Raw genomic sequence first — 21,132 nt, forward strand, 5'->3', positions numbered from 1 at the left:
GCACGTGTGCCTGCAGACTGGGCCACAGGGCCGGTGCGGGCACACATGCGTGCACACACACAGTCCAGAAGGGTCTGGATGTTTCCGGGTTTTCTTCTGATTCCTTGATCTTCTCTTCCCACCTGTTCTAGTATCGCTCCACTTTAATCGCTATAGCTCTGTGGTTTATTTGGATAGCAGGAAGGTTTTTCTCATTTACTTAAAAAATTTCTTTGTCATGCACTCATTTTTTTTTTTAATTAAATTTTTTTTATATTTGGTTGCATTGGGTCTTCGTTGCTGCGTACGAGCTTTCTCTAGTTGTGGCGAGTGGGGGCTACTCTTCGTTGAGGTGTGCGGGCTGCTCATTGCGGTGGCTTCTCTTGTGGAGCACGGACTCTAGGTGCACGGGCTTCAGTAGTTGTGGTGCGCAGCCTCAGTCGTTGTGGCTCGCAGGCTCAGTAGTTGTGGCTCGCAGGCTCAGTAGTTGTGGTGCATGGGCTTAGTTGCTCCATGGCATGTGGGATCTTCCCGGACCAGGGCTGGAACCTGTGTCTCCTGCATTTGCAGGCAGGTTCTTAACCACTGTGCCACCAGGGAAGCCCCACTCATTTTTTTCATAAGAGCTTCAGAATGTTCAAGTTTTGTTTTATAAACATTCCAATGGGATTTCGATTGGATTGCAGTTTGTAGATTTCACCTAGGGAGAATTGACAGCTGTCTAATCCTTAGCCTTCCCAGTCGGGAACATTTCACTTCTCTCCTCTTAGGAGTCTCAGTTAGGTTTATTTTTTATCCTTCAGTAACGTTTAAACCGACCCAGAGGTAGAGTTTCAAAGTCAGAGGGCGTGTGTTCCTGGAGCCTTGTCCCCGGGTCTGACTTTCTCCCCAGGCAGTGTGGGCACAGCTGTCTGCAGCGCACAGGTGTCTTGTTTGGGGCAGTTCTTACTTGTTCTCAGGGTCCACCCTCGCTTCACAGTGTAGCACATACTACCGCGGGGTGGCTGCCCTATCTGCACTTTGGAGGGGGTATCTTAAGGAACTTAACGAGGTTTCACAGCAAGAGTCGGTGGTGGAGTGGCTGGGAGACTTGTCAGCCTGGGGAGATGGCTCAGAGCTGAGAGGATACCTCTCTGGGTGATTCTTGGACTTTCGTGCACCGATTAGCGCCTAGGGAGCTCTGAAAATGCATGTTCCTGCCCTCATCCCCCCAAACATCAAGTCGATTCAGAGCCGCTTTAAAACGGGGCTCGGGAATCTGCATTTGACAGTAACCCCTCCCCACCCCCCTTAGTGACCTTGATCCAGGCCGCCCTGGATCACAGCTGGAGGCCTCGCCTACTGGCGTGTCTCATGCTTATTTTGAGCACCGTTCACTAATGTGAAAACAAACGTTGGCTGCCTTTTCAGAAGTAAGAGAACTCATGTAAAATGCCTCTTAGATCCTTAAGAATGAAAAGCAGTGTGGGTATTGCTTTTGTAATTTACTACTTATTCCAAAATGAAAGCGTCACCCCATTGTTGTTTGGCAGGGCTGTGCAGGCTTAATTGACGAGGCCCGGCGTAGCCGCGGAAGCAGGCAGACTAATTACTGAAGTCGGTCTATCGATCCTGGGGGCTGGGTTACAGCGTGTGGGGTTTTGCCTTGGAGCTGCTGCCACTCGGAACTGGGCTTGGTTATTAATAGGCTGACACAATGGCTGCTGTTGGGAGAGGGTGACTGCTGGCAGGTTCTCCTCTGTAATTTTTTCTTACTGACCTAAAAGAAAAGGGAAGGCGCTTCAGCCAAAATTAAGGCTGATTTTGCTATTTCTGGGGAAGATCACTGAGTCTGGGGGAATCCACACGGTGTGAGCTCAAATCATGGGAAAAGTGCAGGAAGAGGTCACTGTGAACCGAATTTATTCGGCCTCCAGGACTTGGCCCCGCACTCTGCATTCTTTTTGCCATGCTGCACAGCTTACGGGATCTTAGTTCCCTGGCCAGGGATTGAACCCTCGCCCTCGGCAGTGAGAGCACCGAGTCCTAACCAGGGAATTCTCTGCATTCATTTTTTAGGAAACATTTTTCACTCCCATGGGGGTAGTTTTACATTTGGGGAGACTGAGACCAAGAAAAGGTTACATAACAGTAAAGGCCAGCAGAGGCAGAGTTAAATCAGTATCTGGTATATGTAGTCCCTTTGTTGGCTTTTAAGCAAGTTTTTCTCGTGGGAGGGCAGGGTGATCGATTCCCAGGCATCCGCTTTGTCTTTCATTTTTGCCCTTCTTGTGTTTCTGTAGCACGTTTACAACGAGCAGACCCTTAGGAGTCTTTATTGTCTTCCTTTATGCACGTTCTCCGTTCTTGCAACATTTAATTGACATCATAACAGTTGGAAAATGAGAGGAAAGTTCGTAGTGTTACTAACGTCAAGAAGACCAAAGCTTAAATGTCAGCACAGCCTCCTGATTTACATTGGACGAGTATGACCAACTTTAACAGATGTTTTGAGATTCCCTTCAGTGTCTGTCTTCGGTGGGACGTGCCTGCACAACTGACCTGATTAAAAAAAAAAAAAGGCCTGATTTGGTAACACAGATTCTGTCTACTAATCGTGTTTTTATTTTTATACCATACACAGCCTCTCTCCCCGTCCCCCGCTGCATCTCCTCCAGGAGTGCATCTCCTCCACTTATGTCTAAGTGTATGTGCACCTGTGTGAGTCTGAGGGCAGTTCGACACCAAAGGCAGGACTCGGCATTTGCCCACCTGCTCAGTCTCTCACAGCGCAGACTCCACTATGGTAGGTTTATTATTATGTAAACACTCCACAAATGGTTTCATTACTAATAGTAATAGTTAAAGTAAAAGAAGGACACAGTTTGATAGGCTGCCTGGATTCTAGAGACTGCTACTAGTTATTCTGTGCAATGTGAGTAAATACTTACTAAGCTCCAAATTTGTTGTTTAATGGTACTTGGAAAAGTGGGGCTGAATTCTGAAGGCGGCCTGTTTGATGAAGGGGGAGATGCTCTTGCCTGCGTTTCCTGCTCTGGCCACATCGGAACCATTCTTGGAGGAGGGCCCTTTCCTTTCCTGAGGATGGGCCACTAGACTAAGTTCCCCGTCAGGTCGGCCTGTGTGGCCTTGAATCTCTGGGATTGTGAGAGAAATTTTTCCTTTGCTCAGTAAATATCTCGGGAAACAGCATGGTACTATGGTGTGTCTTTTGTAAGGTGTAAACTTTCAAATAACTCAGGGAAGCATTTGCATACTGAGTGCTGAACACTCCGTTTGTACCCGAAGCCCATGGAGCTGTTAGACGCGTGTGCATCTTCTGTAAATGTCACCGCAGCAGCTGGCTGGAAGGGGCCTGGGTGATGCTGAGTGCCAGTGTGCCCTGCCGCAGCGCTGCTCTGCACGCAGCTCAGATGTGCTGGAAGCACTCACTCCCACGAAAGTACACATGTATTTTTGCGCTGCTTATAGAGCTGGCTGAGTAGGACATGTTAATTTTTTAAGACTCCATATTTAGGAGTGACGGCAGTTGAAAAGTGCCTGTTGGAGGTTCAAATATAAACGGGCTTTTTTGGGAGGCTTTATTTTCTAAAGGGGTATATGGAGTCTTTTTATAGAAAAAATTTCCATTTTCGGTTACAAAACACAGTGGTACTTGGCTGCTGCCACAGAAAGTTAATTGAGTCCTTGATGCCTGGCTCACCAAAGGACAGAACACCCATCAGATTTGTGGCCAGAGGCTGCAGGAGGCCCTAACCTGGCCGTCTCGGCTCTGGGGAGTCATCTAGAGATGACTTGGCTTGCTGGTGCTGTTTCCATAGGTCACTGGGCCATTACATTCACGGTTACTGGAGTAACATTGGGAGCGTTTTGGGCTCTCCTGTGTACCTTTTTTGAAGTAGAATTGGAAGCAAACCTATTAGTTTTTGAAAGAAAACCTGTTTCCCAGGTTGTACTTGTAAAGTATTGTAACAGACAGTTTCTCAGAAGGGGGGTTTGTTGCTTGCCCAGCACGGTGGTGTTCGTCTCACTCACCTTCTCTGTTGTGCAGCTGTACACTGTGGCTTGTCTCCTAGGCACCCAGCCCCGGGACATGGACAAGCCATGCCAGCCGCTTCAGCCTGTGGAGTGGGGCCGGCTCCGAGGAGAGCGCTGCTCTCACCGTGCAGAGCGCACAGGCAGGGTCAGTGCCCAGTGGCGGCGTGAACCTGCGGCGGTGGTGTCGTGGCCTGGCGCAGACCCTCCTTCTGAACCTCGTCCGTCTGGGATTTTTATCATGAATTTGGAAAAGAAAACATGCTTACTAGATTTGTGGGTGATAAACAGCTAGGAAAGGACTTCCCGGTGGCACCGTGGTTAAGAATCCACCTGCCAATGCAGGGGACACGGGTTCGATCCCTGGTCTGGGAAGATCCCACATGCTGTGGAGCAGCTAAGCCCATGCGCCACAACTACTGAAGCCCGTGTGCCTAGAGCCCGTGCTCTGCAACAAGAGAAGCCACTGCAATGAGAAGCATGTGCACCGCAAGGAAGAGTAGCCCCCGGTCACCGCAACTAGAGAAAGCCTGTGCGCAGCAATGAAGACCCAAGGCAGCCAAAAAAAAAAAAAAGAAAATTAAAAATAAATAAATTAAAAAAAAAAACTAGGAAGAAAAGCAAATAAATTGGTTGGCAATTCAGCATCCAAAATTATCTTTGTGGACCAAATCTGGCAAGATGAAATTGAAGTGGGATAAGTTTTCCTTGTAGGTTGCATATAAATGTAGCATTTAAAGAAGCTGCCCTTGCTAGTAGAAGAGAAGTATTTAGTAAGTTGAAACGCCAGTAGTCATCTGCATATGGTGAGGCTACTCCAAGACTGATGCTTAAAGATCAGATTAGCAGGATATAGTCTTCAGGAATATGGAACTGGTAATTTTTGGTTGACTTTCCATGGATGAGTACCATGGTTGGTTTGAATGACACATTAAAAGGGAAGTTAATAAGCTGAGGGCATTAGGAGAGAGAGACTAGGATGATCAAGCATTTCAAGAAAGGTGAGAAGAATGGAATTTGTTCTAGGTTAGAATAAGGGAAGATCCTGGAGGTCCTCATAGCAGTATGTGATGAAATGTTCATCTCAGATTTGCTAGTGGGGAGACGCTGGGTTGGGCAGCTCAAGCTTCTCTTTCATTTTGAGAGTCTTTGTGTTGTATTTTTTTTAGGGCACCTGGTTTGGGGGAAAGCTTTGTGGAAATAAATGGAGAATAATGCCTTGTATAGAGAAGTGCTGGAGTGGGCAGCTCAGGTTGTAACCATCTTTTGCAGCCTTGACTTAGTGGTTGGATTGTGTAGGTGGGAGAGCCAGATTGAGATGGCACCAGTGCAAAACAAGGTAGGCAGAGGTACCTGGTGAGTGTGCCCGGGTGACCACGTCAGCTCTTTTTACATCAGGTTGTTTCCTTACTGTTGAGTTTTAAGAGTTGTTTGTGTGTTTTGGATAATAGTCCTTTATCAGATGTGTTTTTTGCAAATATTTTCTCCCAGACTGTGACTTTTAATTCTCTTGATACTATCTTCTGCAGAGCAGAAGTTTTAAATTTATAAGTCCAGCTTATCTATCAGTTACTTTAAATGTAGGCCTGTGATCCATTTTGAGTATTTTTTGCGAAAGGTCTGTGTTCAGGTTCATTCTTTTGCATGTGGATGTTCAGTGGTTCCGACACCATTTGTTGAAGAGACTGTCTTTGCTCCATTGTATTGCCTTTCCTCTTTTGTCAGAGATCAGTTGACTATATTTATGGAACTCTATTTCTGGGCTGTCTGTTCTCCTCCATTGATCTACCTGTTTACTCTTTCACCAACACCACACTGTCATGATTACTGTAGCTTTATAGTAAGTCTTGAAGTCAGGTAACATCAGTCCTCCAACTTTGTTCTTCTCCTTCAATATCGTGTTGACTATTCTGTGTCTTTTGGCTTTCCATATAAACTTTAGAATTAGTGTGTTGATATCAATGAAATAATTTACTGGGATTTTGATTGGGACTGTTGAATCTATAGATCAAGTTGGGAAGTACTGACAGCTTGACAATAATGAGTCTTCTTATCCATGAACGCGGACTGTCCCTCCATTTACTTAGTTCTTCTTTGATTTTCTTCATCAGAATTTTGCAGTTTTCCCCATAAAGATTTTATATATATTTTGTTAGGTTCATACCTAAGTATTTCATGTTGTAGTGCTAATGTAAAAAATACTGCTTTTAATTTCAAATTTCACTTGTTCATTGTTGGTTTATAGGAAAGCAGTTGACTTTTGCATATTAACTTTGTTGCCTACAACCTTGCTATAAATGCTTACTAATTCCACAAGTTTTCCTGTCAGTTCTTAAGGATTTTCCACATAGATGATCATGTCATTTGTGAACAAAGAAGTTTTTATCTTTCTTCCCAACATGTATACGTTTTATTTCCATTTCTTGCCTTATTGCATTAGCAAGAACTTTCAGTACGAAGTTGAAAAGGAGTGGTGAGAGAGAATATCCTTACCATGTACCTGCTGTTAGTGGGAAAGCCTCAAGTTTCTCATCATTAAGTATGACTTTAGCTGTAGTTCTTTTGTAGATCTTTATCAGGTTGGAAAAGTTCCCCTTCATTCCAAGTTTACTGAGAGTTTTTATCATGAGTGGGTATTAGGTTTTGTCAAATGCTTTTTTTCAACTGTTGATATGATCGTGTGATGTTTCTTTTTTAGTCGGTCAAATGTGATGGATTATATTGATTTTCAAACCTTGAACCAGCCTTGCATACCCGGGATAAATTCCACATGGTCATAGTGTATACTTCTTTTTATATTTTTTGGATTCAATTTGCTAATATTTTGTCGAGGATTTTTGCATTTATGTTCACAAGAGATATTGGCCTATAGTTTTCTTATAATGTCTTTGTCTGGTTTTGTCATTAGGGTAATGCTGGATAGAGGATAGAAGCTATCCTCAGAGAGATTGTAGAGGATTGGTATAATTTCTTCCTTAAATGTTTGGTAGATTTCACCAGTGAACCCATCTGGGCCTCGTGGCTTTCTGTTTTGGAAGGTTATTAATTATTGATTACTTTTACTTAATAGATATAGGTCTATTCAGATTGTTTATTTCTTGTGTGGGTTTTGACACACAGTTGTTTCAAGGAGGTCCATTTCATGTAGGTCCATTTCATGTAGGTCCATTTCATATAGGCTATCAAATTTGTGGGCATAGAATTGTTCACAGTATTCCTTTATTTTCATTTTAATTTCCGCGTGATCTGTAGTGATGTCCCTGCTTTCATTTCTTTTTTTATAAATTTATTTATTTATTTATTTATGGCTGCGTTGGGTCTTTGGTTTTTTTTTTTAATTTATTAAATTTATTTATTTTTTGGCTGTGTTGGGTCTTCATTGTTGTGCGCGGGCTTTCTCTAGTTGCGGCAAGCGGCCGTGTGTGGGCTTCTCATTGTGGTGGCTTCTCTTGTTGTGGAACATGGGCTCTAGGCACGTGGGCTTCAGTAGTTGTGGCTTGCGGGCTCTAGAGCACAGGCTCAGTAGTTGTGGCGCACGGACTTACTTGCTCCGTGGCATGTGGAATCTTCCCGGACCAAGGCTCGAACCCGTGTCCCCTGCATGGGCAGGCGGATTCTTAACCACTGCGCCACCAGGGAAGCCCTCATTTCTGATATTAGTACTTTGTATCCTGTCTCTTTTTTTCTTAGCTTGGCTAGGGATTTATTGATTTTATCAGTCTTTCCAAAGAACCAGTTTTTCGTTTTGTTCATTTTTTCTCTATTCATTTCCTGTTTTCAATTTCATTAATTTCTGCTATAATTCTTTTTTTTTCTTCTGCTTACTTTGGGTTTAATTTCCTCTTCTTTCTCTAGTTTCCTAAGGTGGAAACTTAGATTACTGATTTTAGATCTTCTTATACGTTCATTCAACCCTACAAGTTTCCCTTTAAGCACTGCTTTCACTGCATCCCACAAATTTTGGTAAGTTGTCTTTTCATTTCCATCTGACTTAAAATATTTAAAAATTTCCCTTGATAATTCTTCTTTGGCCCATGTGTTATTTAGAAGTGTGTTGTTTAATTTCTACCTTTTTTGGGATTTTCCAGTTATTTTTTTTGTTACTGATTTCTAGTTTAATTCTTTCATGGTCTAAGAGTAGACATTATATGATTTCTATACTTTTAACGTTGTTACAATGTGTTTTATGGCCCAAAATGTGGTCTGACTTGGTGAATGTTCTTTGTGAGCTTGAGAAAAATGTGTATTCTACTGTTGTTGGATGAAGTAGTCTGTAGATGTCAATTTTATCCACTTGATTGATGGTGTTGTTGAGTTCAACCATATCCTTACTGATTTCTGCTTGCTGTATCTTATCTGTCCATTTTTGAGAGGGGGGCATTGAATTCTCTAGCAATGATAATGGATTCATCTGTTTTTCCTTGCAATTCTGTTAGTTTTGCCTCATGTAATTTGACACTCTGTTGTTAGGTGCATACCTGTTAAAAATTGTTATGTATTCTTAGAGAATTGACTCCTTTATCATTATGTAATGCCCTTTTTATCCCTGACAGCTTTCCTTGCTTTGAAGTCTGCCCCATCTGAAATTAATATAGCTACTGTTACTTTCCTTTGATTATTGTTAGCATGGTATATCTTTCTTCATCCATTTCCTTTTTTTTTTTTTTAAATTTATTTACTTAAATTTTATTTATTTTTGGCTGCATTGGGTCTTCATTGCTGTGTGCAGGCTTTCTCTAGTTGTGGCAAGTGGGGGTTGCTCAGTAGTTGTGGCTCGCGGGCTCTAGAGCGCAGGCTCAGCAGTTGTGACGCACGGGCTTAGTTGCTCCGTGGCATGTGGGATCTTCCCAGACCAGGGCTCAAACCCATGTCCCCTGCATTGGCAGGTGGACTCTTAACCACTGCACCACCAGGGAAGTCCCCATTCCATTTACTTTTAATCCATATATGTCTTTATAGTTAAAGTGGGTTTCTTGTAGATAACATGTAATTGGGTCTTGTGTTTTGATCCACTCTGATAGTCTCTGTGTTTTAATTGGTGCATTTAAACCGTTGACATTCAAAGTGATTACTGATATAGTATCTACCATGTTTGTTATAGTTTTTCGTTTGTTGCCCTTGTTATTTGTTCTTGTTTTTATCCTCCACTCTTTTTTTTTTTTTTTGCCTTTTGTGGTTTTAATAGAGGATTTTATGATTCCATCTTCTCTCCTTTCTTAGCATATCAGTTATACTTTTTTTACTTTTTTAAGTGGTTGCCCTATAGTTTGCAGTGTACATTTACAACTAATCCAAGTCCACTTTCAAATAACACTATACCACTTCACAGGTGTTGTGAGTACCTTGTAAGAACAAGATAACCCTAATTTCTTTTTCCAATTCCTTGTATCATTGTGTCATTCATTTCACTTATATGTACACATATGTGAGTATATATACACACACAAATATATATTCCTCAGAGGCGTATACATGTATACACACACACTCACGCACACAGGCACGAAAGCAAACATAACCGAATACATTGTTGCTATTATTATTTTAAACAGCCTGTTACCTGTTTGATAAGTTAAGTTTCTGACCTATATTGTTTTCCTTTTCTCTAAAGAACTTCCTTAAACATTTCTTGTAAGGCAGGTCTACTGGCAACAAATTCTCTCAATTTTTATTTGTCTCATAAAGGCTTTATTTCTCCTTCACTTCTGATGGATACTTTCATAGAGTACAGAATTCTAGGTGACTGGGTTTTTTCTCTCAGCACTTTAAATATTTCCACTCTCTTCTTGCTTGCATGGATTCTGGGGAGTAGTTGGATGTAATTGTTATCTGTGTTCCTCTGTAGGTGAGGTGTTTTTTCCCTTGGTTTCTTTCAGGATACTTTCTTTATCTTTGATTTTCTATAATTTAAAAATGATATACCAAGGTGTAGTTTTTGGCATTTATCCTGCTTGGCATCCTCTGAGCTTCCTGGGTCTGTAGTTTGGTGTCTGAATTTAATTTGGGGAAATTCTCAGTAAGTGTTATTTCAAATATTTCTTCTGTTCCTTGCTCTCTTCTCCTTCGGATAGTCCCATTACATGCACATTACACCTTGTGTAGTTGTCCCACAGTCCTTGGATATTCTGTTCTTTTTTTTTCCCCAGTCTTTTTCTCCTTGCTTTTTGGGTTTCAAGGATTCTATTGAGATATCTTCTAGCTCAGAGATTCTTTCCTCAGCTGTGTCCAGTCTAACTACAAGCCCATCAAAGGCATTCTTCATGTCTGTCACTGTGGTTTTCATGTCTTGGCTTTCTTTTTGGTTCTTCCTTAGGACTTCCATCTCTGCTTACATTGCCCATCTGTCCTTGCATGCTGTCTGCTTTGTCCATTTGAGCCCTTAGCATATTAAACATTGTTGTTTCAAATTTCTGGTCTGAGAATTCCAGCATTCCTGCCATGTCTGGTTCTGACACTTGTCTCTTCAAATTGTGTTTTTTGCTTTTTAGTATGCCTTGTAATTTTTTCTCGATTGCGGGACATGATATATCTGTGAAAGGAACTGCTGTAAATAGGTCGCTGGTGATGAAGGGGGAGGGGAAGCGGTCGCTAGTCCTTTGATTGGGTTTAGGTCTTCTAGTGAAGCCTGTGCCTCTGGACCATGAACTTCTCCAGTGTTTCTCAGTTTTTTCCATCCCCTTAGGTGGGACAGGGTGGCTGGAGTGGGCTGGAGGTGGGTATTTCTCTTCCTCCAGGTCATTTTGCCTCTGATAATACGCAGCAGCTTAGGCTGTGGTTAACTAGTTTCCCTCGAGGGCCGGCCTTGTTAAGAACAGGGCTCTGATGTCTCTCAAAGTGGTTCCTTTTCCTCTCCCCCTGCCAGAAGCACGAGGGGGTTTTTCTCTGATATTTACTGTGGGACTCCGGTCAAGCCCCTGGAGGTAAATCTCACAATATTGTGGGTACCCTAGTGATGAGGTCCACCTGGAGTTTTCCACTCTCAGGGTTGTCTGCACTGAGCCTCCAGCTGAACTAGGGGTTTCTACCCTAGTTTCTACCGCAGCACTGGTTCCTCCTGGGGTTTCTGCTTGTGTGTGTGTGTCCCCCGCCCTGAGCACAACTCTTGTGTCCCTGCCCGTCTCTCCAGTCTGTGGGCAGCAGTGTTCCCTGTGTCCTCACCTCTCTTACAGATCAAGAACTGTGGATTTTTCAGTCTGTTTAGCTTTTCATAGGACAGAGTAGCAACTTCCAGGCTCCTTATATGCTGAACCAGAAGCTGGAAGTCCCTTTTCCTGGTTTTTTTTATTGCTGTGTATTTTTATATCTGTTTTATTGAGATACAGTTACATTCTATAAAATGTATACCTTTTATGTGTACAGTTAGATGAATTTCAGCAACTATACATACCTGTGTAGCCACCCCCATACCTGAGACAGAACGTTCCATCACCCTGGAAAGTTCCTTTCTGCCCCTTTGCAGTCAGTTCCCTCCTAACCTTGGGCCCCAGGCAGCTGCAGTCACCAGGGATTCATTTTGCCTTTTTATAATCTCATACAAGTGGAATCACCCAGTCCGTGCTCCTCTGTCTCCCTGCTTCCCTTGTCCATGATGTATTTGAGACCGTCCACGTCGTGGTGTGTGTCAGTAGATGGCTCCTTTCCATGGCCGACGCGTGTTCTGTCTGATGAACACACCACACCTTGTGTATCTGTTTACTCGGAGCACTCTCCACCGCTTCCAGCTTTGGGCCGTCAGGAGTAAAGCTTCTCTGAACACGTGGAGGTGTTTGTGTGCACCTGTGTGCTCATTTCTCTTGAGTAAATGTCAGGTGTCACGTTGCTGGTCGTGTGCTGAGTCTGTGTGTGGCGGTTGTGAGAAGCTGTTGTCCCGTTGTCACCCTCCCCACAGCAGAGAGGGGGCGGGGGAGCGGGCTCCAGTGCTTCCCGGCCTCACAGCTCTGGGTGCCGTCTTTTGTCTCAGGCCCCCCGGGGGGTGCAAGGAGGAGCTCACTTCTGGTATTCAACAGCTGGCATCTAATGACCTTGACCACATTTCATATTTGTGTTAGTCATTTGTATGTCTATATATAATTTTTCTATCTTTTGTGAATTTTGTTTTCATATCTTTTGTGAACTTTCTGTTAGATCTTTTGCCTGTGTTTTTATTGGGTTGTTTATCTTACTGATAAGGTAGTAGGGATTCTTTATATATTCTGCATACAGGTCACTTGCAGATGTATATTTGCAAATACTTCTCCCAGTCCATCACTTGCCTTTTTTATTTTTTAGTGGTTTATTTTGAAGAGCTGAAGATTTTTATTTTGATGGAGTCCAGTTTGTTAGCTTCTGTCTGTATCTACTCCAAGGTCATAGAGATTTTCTCCTGTTTTATTCTAGAGTTTATAATGGTTAGTTATACTCAGGATGGTTTTGGTAGCTTGTGGTCAAATTTGATGGTACCCAGTAAGTGCTTACAGAATAAATTGGTGTAAAAAGTGGTTCGTTTTTATTTTTAATTTAATTTTTCTTATATATTGGAGTATAGTTGATTTACAATGTTGTGTTAGTTTCAGGTGTCCAGCTAAGTGATTCAGTTATACATATACATATATCCATTCGTTTTCAGATTCTTTTCTTGTATAGGTTATTACAGAATATTGAGTAGAGTTCCCTGTGCTATACAGTAGGTCCTTGTTGATTATCTATTTTACATATAGTGGTGTGTATATGTTAATTGCAAACTCCTAATTTATCCCTCCCCCCTCCATGTTTCCCCTTTGGTAACCATCAGTTATTTTTGAAGTCTGTGAGTCTGTTTGTGCTTTGTAGATAAGTTCATTTGTATTATTATTATATTTTTAGATTCCACGTTTAAGTGATATGATATTTGTCCTTGTCTGACTTACTTCACTTAGTATGATAATCTCTAGGTCCATCCATGTTGCTGCAACTGGCATTATTTCATTCTTTTTTATGGCTGAGTAATATTCCATTGTATATACGTACCACATCTTCTTTATCCATTTGTCTGTCAATGGATTTTTAGGTGGCTTCCATGTCCTGGCTATTGTAAATAGAGCTGCAGTGAACACTGGGGTGCATGTATCTTTTTGAATTATTGTTTTCTCTGGATATATGCCCAGGAGTGGGATTGCTGGGTCATATGGTAGCTCTATTTTTAGTTTTTTAAGGAACTTCCATACTGTTCTCCATAGTGGCTGCACCAATTTACATTCCCACCAACAGTGTAGGAGGGTTCCCTTTTCCCCACACCCTCTCCAGCATTCGTTCTTTGTAGATATTTTGATGATGGCCATCTGGTAGGTGTGAGGTGATACCTCATTGTAGTTTTGATTTTCATTTCTCTAGTAATTAATGATGTTGAGCATCTTTTCATGTGCTTTTTGGCCATCTGTATGTCTTCTTTCGAGAAATGTCTGTTTAGGTCTTCTGCACATTTTTTGATTGGGTTGTTTGTTTTTTTTGATATTGAGCTGCATGAGCTGTTTATATATTTTGGAGATTAATCCATTGTCAGTCACTTCATTTGCAAATACTTTCTCCCATTCTGTCGGTTGTCTTTGTTTTTTTATGGTTTCCTTTGCTGTGCAAAAGCTTTTAAGTTTCATTAGGTCCCATTTGTTTATTTTTGTTTTTATTTTCATTACTCTCTAGGAGGTGGATCCAAAAAAAATATTGCTGTGACTTATGTCAGAGTGTTCTGTCTATGTTTTCCTCTAAGAGTTTTATCATATCCAGCCTTACAGTAGGTCTTTAATCCATTTTGAGTTTATTTTTGTGTATGGTGTTGGAGAATGTTCTAATTTCATTCTTTTACATGTAGTTGCCCAGTTTTCCTAGCACCACTTATTGAAGAGACTGTCTTTTCTCCATTGTATATTCTTGCCTCCTTTGTCATAGATTAACTGATCGTAGGTGTATGGGTTTATTTTGGGGCTTTCTATCCTGTCCCATTGATCTATATTTCTGTTTTTGTGCCAGTACCATACTGTTTTGATTCCTGTAGCTTTGTAGTATAGTGGGAAGTCAGGGAGTCTGATTGCTCCAGCTCCGTTTTTGTTTCTCAGGATTGCTTTGGCTATTTGGGGTCTTTTGTGTTTCCATAGAAATTAAAAAAAATTTTTTCTAGTTGTGTGAAAAATACCATTGGTAATTTGATAGGGATTGCACTGAGTCTGTAGATTGCTTTGGGTAGTATAGTCATTTTGACAATGTTGATTCTTCCAATCCAAGAACATGGTGTATCTTTCCATCTGTTTGTGTCATCTTTGATTTCTTTCATCAGTGTCTTACAGTTTTCAGGGTATGGGTCTTTTTCCTCCTTAGGTAGGTTTATTCCTAGGTATTTTGTTCTTTTTCATGCGATGGTAAATGGGATTGTTTTCTTAATTTCTCTTTCTGATCTTTCATTGTTAGTGTATAGGAATGCAAGAGATTTCTGTGTATTAATTTTGTATCCTGGAACTTTTCTGAATTCATTGATGAGCTCTAGTAGTTTTCTGGTAGCATCTTTAGGATTTTCTATGTATAGTATCATGTCATCTGCAAACAGTGACAGTTTTACTTCTTCTTTTCCAATTTGAATTCCTTTTATTTCTTTTTCTTCTCTGATTGCCATGGCTAGGACTTCCAAAACTATGTTGAATAAAAGTGGTGAAAGTGGACATCCTTGTCTTTTTCCTGATCTCAGAGGAAATGCTTTCAGTTTTTCACCATTGAGAATGATGTTAGCTGTGGGTTTGTCATCTATGGCCTATGGCCTTTATTATGTTGAGGTACGTTCCCTCTTTGCCCACTTTCTGGAGAGTTTTTATCATTGATGGGTGTTGAATTTTGTCAAAAGCTTTTTCTGCATCTATTGAGATGATCATATGGTTTTTATTCTCCAATTTGTTAATGTGTATCATACTGATTGATTTGCGTATATTGAAGAATTCTTGAATCCCTGGGATAAATGCTACTTGATCGTGGTGTATGATCTTTTTAATGTATTGTTGCATTTGGTTTGCTAGTATTCTGTTGAGAATTTTTGCGTCTGTGTTCATCAGTGATATTGGCCTGTAATTTTCTTTTTTTGTGGTATTTTTGTCTGGTTTTGGTATCAGGGTGATGGTGGACTCATAGAATGAGTTTGGGAATGTTTCTTCTTCTGCAGTTTTTGGGAAGAGTTTCAGAAGGATGGGTGTTAACTCTTCTCTAAATGTTTGATAGAATTCGTCTGTGAAGCCATCTGGTCCTGGACTTTTGTTTGTCGGAAGTTTTTTAGTCACAATTTCAATTTCATGACTTGTGATTGGTCTGTTCATATTTTCTGTTTCTTCCTGGTTCCATCTTGGAAGGTTGTACCTTTCTAAGAATTTGTCCATTTCTTCTAGGTTGTCCATTTTATTGTCATAGAGTTGCTTGTAGTAGTCTCTTAGGATGCTTTGTATTTCTGTGGTGTCTTTTGTAAGTTCTCCTTTTTCATTTCTAATTTTATTGATTTGACCCCTCTCCCTTTTTTTCTTGATGAGTCTGGTTAAAGGTTTATCAATTTTATCTTTTCAAAGAACCAGCTTTTAGTTTCATTGATCTTTGCTATTGTTTTCTTTGTCTCAATTTATTTATTTCTGCTCAGATCTTTATGATTTTTTTTTCTACTACCTTTGGGTTTCGTTCTTCTTTCTCTAGTTGTTTTAGGTGTAAGTTAGGTTGTTTGAGATTTTTCTTGTTTCCTGAGGTAAGATTGTATTGCTGTAAACTTCCCTCTTAGAACTGCTTTTGCCACATCCCATAGGTTTTGGATTCCCGTATTTTCATTGTCTTTTATCTCTAGTTATTTATTTATTTACTCTTTGATTTATTCAGTGATCCATTGGTTGTTTCATAACATGTTGTTTATCCTCCACATGTTTGTGTTTTGTTTTTTTTTTTAAGTTCTTTCTGTTATTGATTTCTAATCTCATAGTGTTGTGGTTGGAAAAGATGCTTGATATGATCTCAGTTTTCTTAAGTTTACCAAGGCTTGCTTTGTGGCCCAGCATGTGACCTATCCTGGAGAATGTTCCATGTGCGCCTGAGAAGAATGTGTATTCTGCTGCTTTTGGATGGTCTTATGTGTTACTTATGGCCTGTGTTTCCTTATTGATTTTCTGTCTGGATGATCTGTCCATTGATGTAAGTGCGGTGTTAAAGCCCCCTACCATTATTGTGTTACTGTCGATTTCTCCTTTTATGGCTGTTTGCATTTGTCTTACATGTTGAGGTTCTCCTATGTTGGGTGTATATATATATTTACAATTGTTATATTTTCCTCTTGGATTTATCCCTTGATCATTAGGTAGTGTCCTTCTTTGTTTCTTGTAACAGTCTTTATTTTAAGGTCTGTTTTGTCTGATATGAGTATTGCTACTCCAGCTTTCTTTTGATTTCCATTTGCATGGAATACCTTTTTTCCATCCCCTCACTTTCAAACTGTATGTGTCCCTAGATCTGATCTGAAGTGGGTCTCTTGTAGACAACATATATATGGGTCTTGTTTTTGTATCCGTTCAGGCATTCTTTGTCTTTTGTTTGGAGCATTTAAACCATTTCCATATAAGGTAATTCTCGATATGTATGTTCTTATTGCCATTTTGTTAATTGTGTTGGATTTGTTTTTGTAGGTCTTTTTTCTTCCCTTCTTCTTTTGTTGTCTTGTGATTTGATGACTATCTTTAGTCTTGTGTTTGGATTGCTTTTTTTGTGTGTGTGTCTATTGTATCTATTGTAGATTTTTGGTTGGTGGTTCCCATGAGGTTTTGGTAAAGCAGTCTATATAGTGAATATATACAAGATTGTTTTAAGTTGCTGGTCTCTTAATTTCAAACACATTCCCTATATCCTGCATCTGTACTTTCCTTTTCTCACGATTGCTGGTTTTGATATCATATTTGTGTGTGGGTGATTTCCTACCTTTACTGTGTGTTTGCCTTTACTGGTGAGCTTTCCCATTCATAATTTTCTTGTTTCTAGTTGTGGCCTTTTCCGCCTAGAGAAGTTCCTTTAGCATTTGTTGTAAAGCTGGTTTGGTGGTGCTGAATTATCTTAGCTTTTGCTTATCTGTAAAGCTTCCTATTTCTCTTTCGAATCTGAACGAGAGCCTTGCTGGGTAGAGTATTCTTGGTTGTAGGTTTTTCCCTTTCATTACTTTAAGTGTATCATGCCACTCCGTTCTGGCCTGCAGAGGTTCTGCTGAAGAAACCTTACGGGGATTCCCTTGTATGTTACTTGTTGCTTTTCCCTTGTTGCTTTTAATATTTTCTCTTTGTCTTTAATTTTTGTCAGTTTCATTAATATGTGTCTTGGCGTGTTCCTCCTTGGGTTTATCCTGTATGGGACTCTCTGCACTTACTGGACTTGAGTGAGTGTTTCCTTTCCCATGTTAGGGAAGTTTTCGGCTATAATCTCTGCATATATTTTCTCGGGCCCTTTCTCTCTCTCTTCTCCTTCTAGGAGTCCTATATTGTGAATGTTGATGTGTTTCATGTTGTCCCAAAGGTCTCTGAGACTGTCCTCGTTTCTTTTCATTCTTTTTTGTTTTTTCTAGTCTGTGGCAGTGATTTCCACCACTCTGTTGTCCAGCTCACTTATTCATTCTTCTGCCTCATTTATTCTGCTATCGATTCTTTTCAGTGTGTTTTTCATTTCAGCTATTGTGTTGTTCATCTGTTTGTTCTTCAAATCTTCTAGCTCTTTATCAAACATTTCTTGTATCTTCTCGGTCTGTGCCTCCATTCTTTTTCTGAGATCTTGGGTCATCTTTACTGTATTTACTTTTAATTCTTTTTCAGGTAGATTGCTTATCTCCACTTCACTTAATTGTTCTTCTGGGTTTTTATCTTGTTCCTTCATCTGGCACATATTTCTTGCCATCTCATTTTGTCTAACTTTCTGTGTTTGTGGTCTCCTTTCTGCAGGCTGCAAGATTGTAGTTCCTCTTGTTTTTGGTGTCTGCCCCTGGAAGGTGAGGTTGGTCCTGGGCTTGTGCAGGCTTCCTGGTGGGAGGGACTGGAGCCAGCCCACTGGTGGGTGGAGCTGGGTCTTGTCCCTCTCGTGGACAGGCCCATGTCAGGAGGTGTGTTTAGAGGTGACTGTGAGCTCAGTACAACTTTAGGCAGCCTGTCTGCTGATGGGAGGGGCTGTGTTTCCCCTGCTGGTTGTTTGGCCTGAGGCATCCCAGCACTAGAGCCTGCTGGCTGTTGGGTGGGGCCAGGTCTTGGTGCCAAAATGGCGACCTCCAGGAGAGCTCACGCTGGTCATATTCCCTGGGGCCTCTGCCACCAGTGTCCTTGCCCCCACAGTGAGCCACAGCTGACTCACTGCCTCCCCAGGAGACCCTCCAAGACCCGCAGGTAGGTCTATCCCAGGCTCCTGTGGAGTCACTGCTTTGTGCTGGGTCCCAGTGCACACGAAATCTTGTGTGTGCTCTCCAGGAGTGGAGTCTCTTGTTTCCCCCAGTCCTGTGGAGCTCCTGCACTCAAGCCCTGCTGGCCTTGAAAGCCAAGAGCTCTGGGGGCTCCTCCTCCTGAGGCCAGACCCTCAGGCTGGAGAGCCTGACGTGGGGCTCAGAATTCTCACTCCTGTGGGAGAACCTCTACCATATAATTATTTTCCAGTTTGTTGGTCACCCACCTGGCGGGTATGGAACTTGATTATATTGTGAAAGTGCTCCTCCTACCATCTCGTTGTGGCTTTTTCTTTGTCTTTGGGTGTAAAATATCTTTTTTGGTAGGTTCTGGTCTTTTTTAAAAAAATTTATTTATTTACTTACGGCTGAGGTGGGTCTTTGTTGCTGCACGCGGGCTTTCTCCAGTTGTGGTGAGTGGGGGCTACTCTTCCTTGCGGTGCGCGGGCTTGTCATTGTGGTGGCTTCTCTTGTAGCGGAGCACGGGCTCTAGGCGTGCGGGCTTCAGTAGTTGTGGCTCACGGGCTTCAGTAGTCGTGGCTTATGGGCTTCAGTAGTTGTGGCACATGGGCTCAATAGTGGCTCGCGGGCTCTAGAACACAGGCTCAGTGGTTGTGGTACACGGGCTTAGTTGCTCCGTGGCATGTGGGATCTTACCAGACCAGGGCCCGAACCCATGTCCCCTGCATTGGCAGGCGGATTCTTAACCACTGCACTACCAGGGAAGCCCCCCAGTCTTTTTTGTTGATAGTCGTTTAGCAGTTAGTTGTGATTTTGGTGTTTTGTTGAGAGGAGGTGAGCTCGATCCTCTACTCCGCCATCTTGTCTGGCATTGAGGGGCTGCTTTTAGCCTGGCTGCTTGCTGCCTCTTTCCTCAGTGTATGCTGGACATTATCCCCTTGATATGGGGTGTGCAGGTGCGGTGGCCCGTGTGCGCTCCTGGTGTGGCGGGGGCAGCGATCAGCGCCCGCTTGTTGGTCTCCCCGCAGGGGCGGCGGCCCCTGAGGCTTTTGGACAGCGGGGGCAGTGATTGGCCCCTGCTCCCAGTTCTCGTAGTGGGGGTGGCGGCCCGCATGCTCCCAAGAGGGCAGAGACAGTGATTGGCGCCTGCTGGCGGGTCTCTTGGTGGTGGTGGCCCATGCCCTCCCGAGACAGTGCAGGCAGCACTTGGCACCTCTTCATGGGTCTTGTGGTGGCAGCGGCAGCCCATGCACTCCTGGGACAGCAGGGGCAGTGCTTGGGGCCTGCTCGCGGGCTTTGTGGTGGCGGCCCGTGCACTCCCAGGACAGCGGGGGGCAGTGCTTCGGGTCTGCTTGTGTGTGTCTTAGCGGTGGCGATGGCCCATGCCTGCCTCTAGAGCCCATGATGGTGGTGGTGGCTCACACCCAGCCCAGAGCTCGTGTGTCCAGTTGACTGAGAGCACGTGCACAAGGAAGGAAGCTCTTATGGTGGTCCTGCTCCTCTCCTTACGTGCCCCCCAACAATGGCACCTTGCCTCTCTGACAGGCCCGGGCTTCTTCCGAGCACACCCTCAGTTGCCACAGTCCAGCCTCTTCAGGCTGTCTCTGTGTGCCAGCCCTGGTCCTCTCCCTGGGTCTGACCTCCGAAGCCCAAGCTTCAGCACGCAGCCGCCCCCCCGCACCTGTGGATGAGTGTCTCGGGCTGGGGAGTGCAGGGCACTCTCCGTGTTGCCTTCCACAAACTGGCCGTTACGCTCTCCTCGGAGGCTCCAAAGCTCCCCGTCTGTCCAGGCTGATCTCCCTGACGATGAGTGGACTTCCCAGGGTGCAGGAACCTTTCCTCCTTCACAGCTCTCTCTCTAGGGGGTAGGTCCTGTCCCAACTCCTTTCACTTTTTTTTTCTTTTTCCTTTTGTTCTACCCAGTTATGTGGAGGTTTTCTTGTGCTTTCGGAAGTCTGAGGTCTTCTGCCAGCATTCCGTAGATGTTCCGTGCGAGTCGTTCCACTTGTAGATGTATTTTGGTGTGTTTGTGGGAGGAGATGAGCTCCATGTCCTACTCTTCCGCCATCTGCCAAGCTTCTCCTTTTTTTTTTGTTCAATTTTAGATCACCAGGAGGTCCTTCAGGACGGAGTGGACATCGGATGGTGGCCTGGAAGAGACAGTTAATCCTTTTTGGTGGCTTCCATGAGAGTACAAGGTCAGTACAAAGAGGACCGTCTTTCCTGGAGCAGTCAGGAGTGGGCTTCTTATGGGAAGAACCATTCTGAATACACGTGGAAAATGCTGCCCATCCCTTAAAACCTGGGCCGACGGCTTGGGCAGCTGCAGAGGAGGGCCCTGAGCTTGGTTTAATGCTCTGCTGTCACTGTCGCGGGATTCTTCATAATTACTGAACAGAGGTTCCCACAGTTTTATTTTGCACCAAGGCCTGCCAGTAATGTGGCCAGTCCTATCTAAGATGGGCTCTCAAGCTTCCGCCCGTTGAGAACCCTCTGAAAGGCTTGTTCAGACCCTGCTTTGTGACTCCGTTGGGATCGGGCTGAGGATCCGCATTTCTGAGGCTCCAGGTGATGCTGGTGCTGCTGCCCAGGGAACCCCACTTGGAGAACCACGGGGCTAAAATAACTTTAAAATCCGCCCGATGGGGAACATGCGGCAGCCTGCATCCTGCAGAGGGACCTGAGGGGGCATCCAGGTCTCCTGTGCCTGGCGGTGTCGCCACAGTGCTTGT

General features: G+C 43.1%; 1 protein-coding gene across 3 annotated transcripts in view; it reads left to right on the top strand.

Annotated features, from left to right (window-relative positions):
* KLHDC4 (kelch domain containing 4) overlaps window positions 1-21,132 on the top strand; it is a 324,942-nt gene that overhangs the window by 284,328 nt on the left and 19,482 nt on the right. For all 3 annotated transcript variants that reach the window (XM_061173359.1, XM_061173357.1, XM_061173358.1), the window contains one exon: window positions 20,506-20,598. In XM_061173359.1, the coding sequence (XP_061029342.1) occupies window positions 20,543-20,598 (56 nt within the window). In that variant the 5' untranslated portion in view covers window positions 20,506-20,542. The remainder of the gene's footprint in view (window positions 1-20,505; window positions 20,599-21,132) is intronic.

This window comes from Eubalaena glacialis, chromosome 18 (assembly GCF_028564815.1).
Source record: "Eubalaena glacialis isolate mEubGla1 chromosome 18, mEubGla1.1.hap2.+ XY, whole genome shotgun sequence".
Lineage (NCBI taxonomy): Eukaryota > Metazoa > Chordata > Mammalia > Artiodactyla > Balaenidae > Eubalaena > Eubalaena glacialis.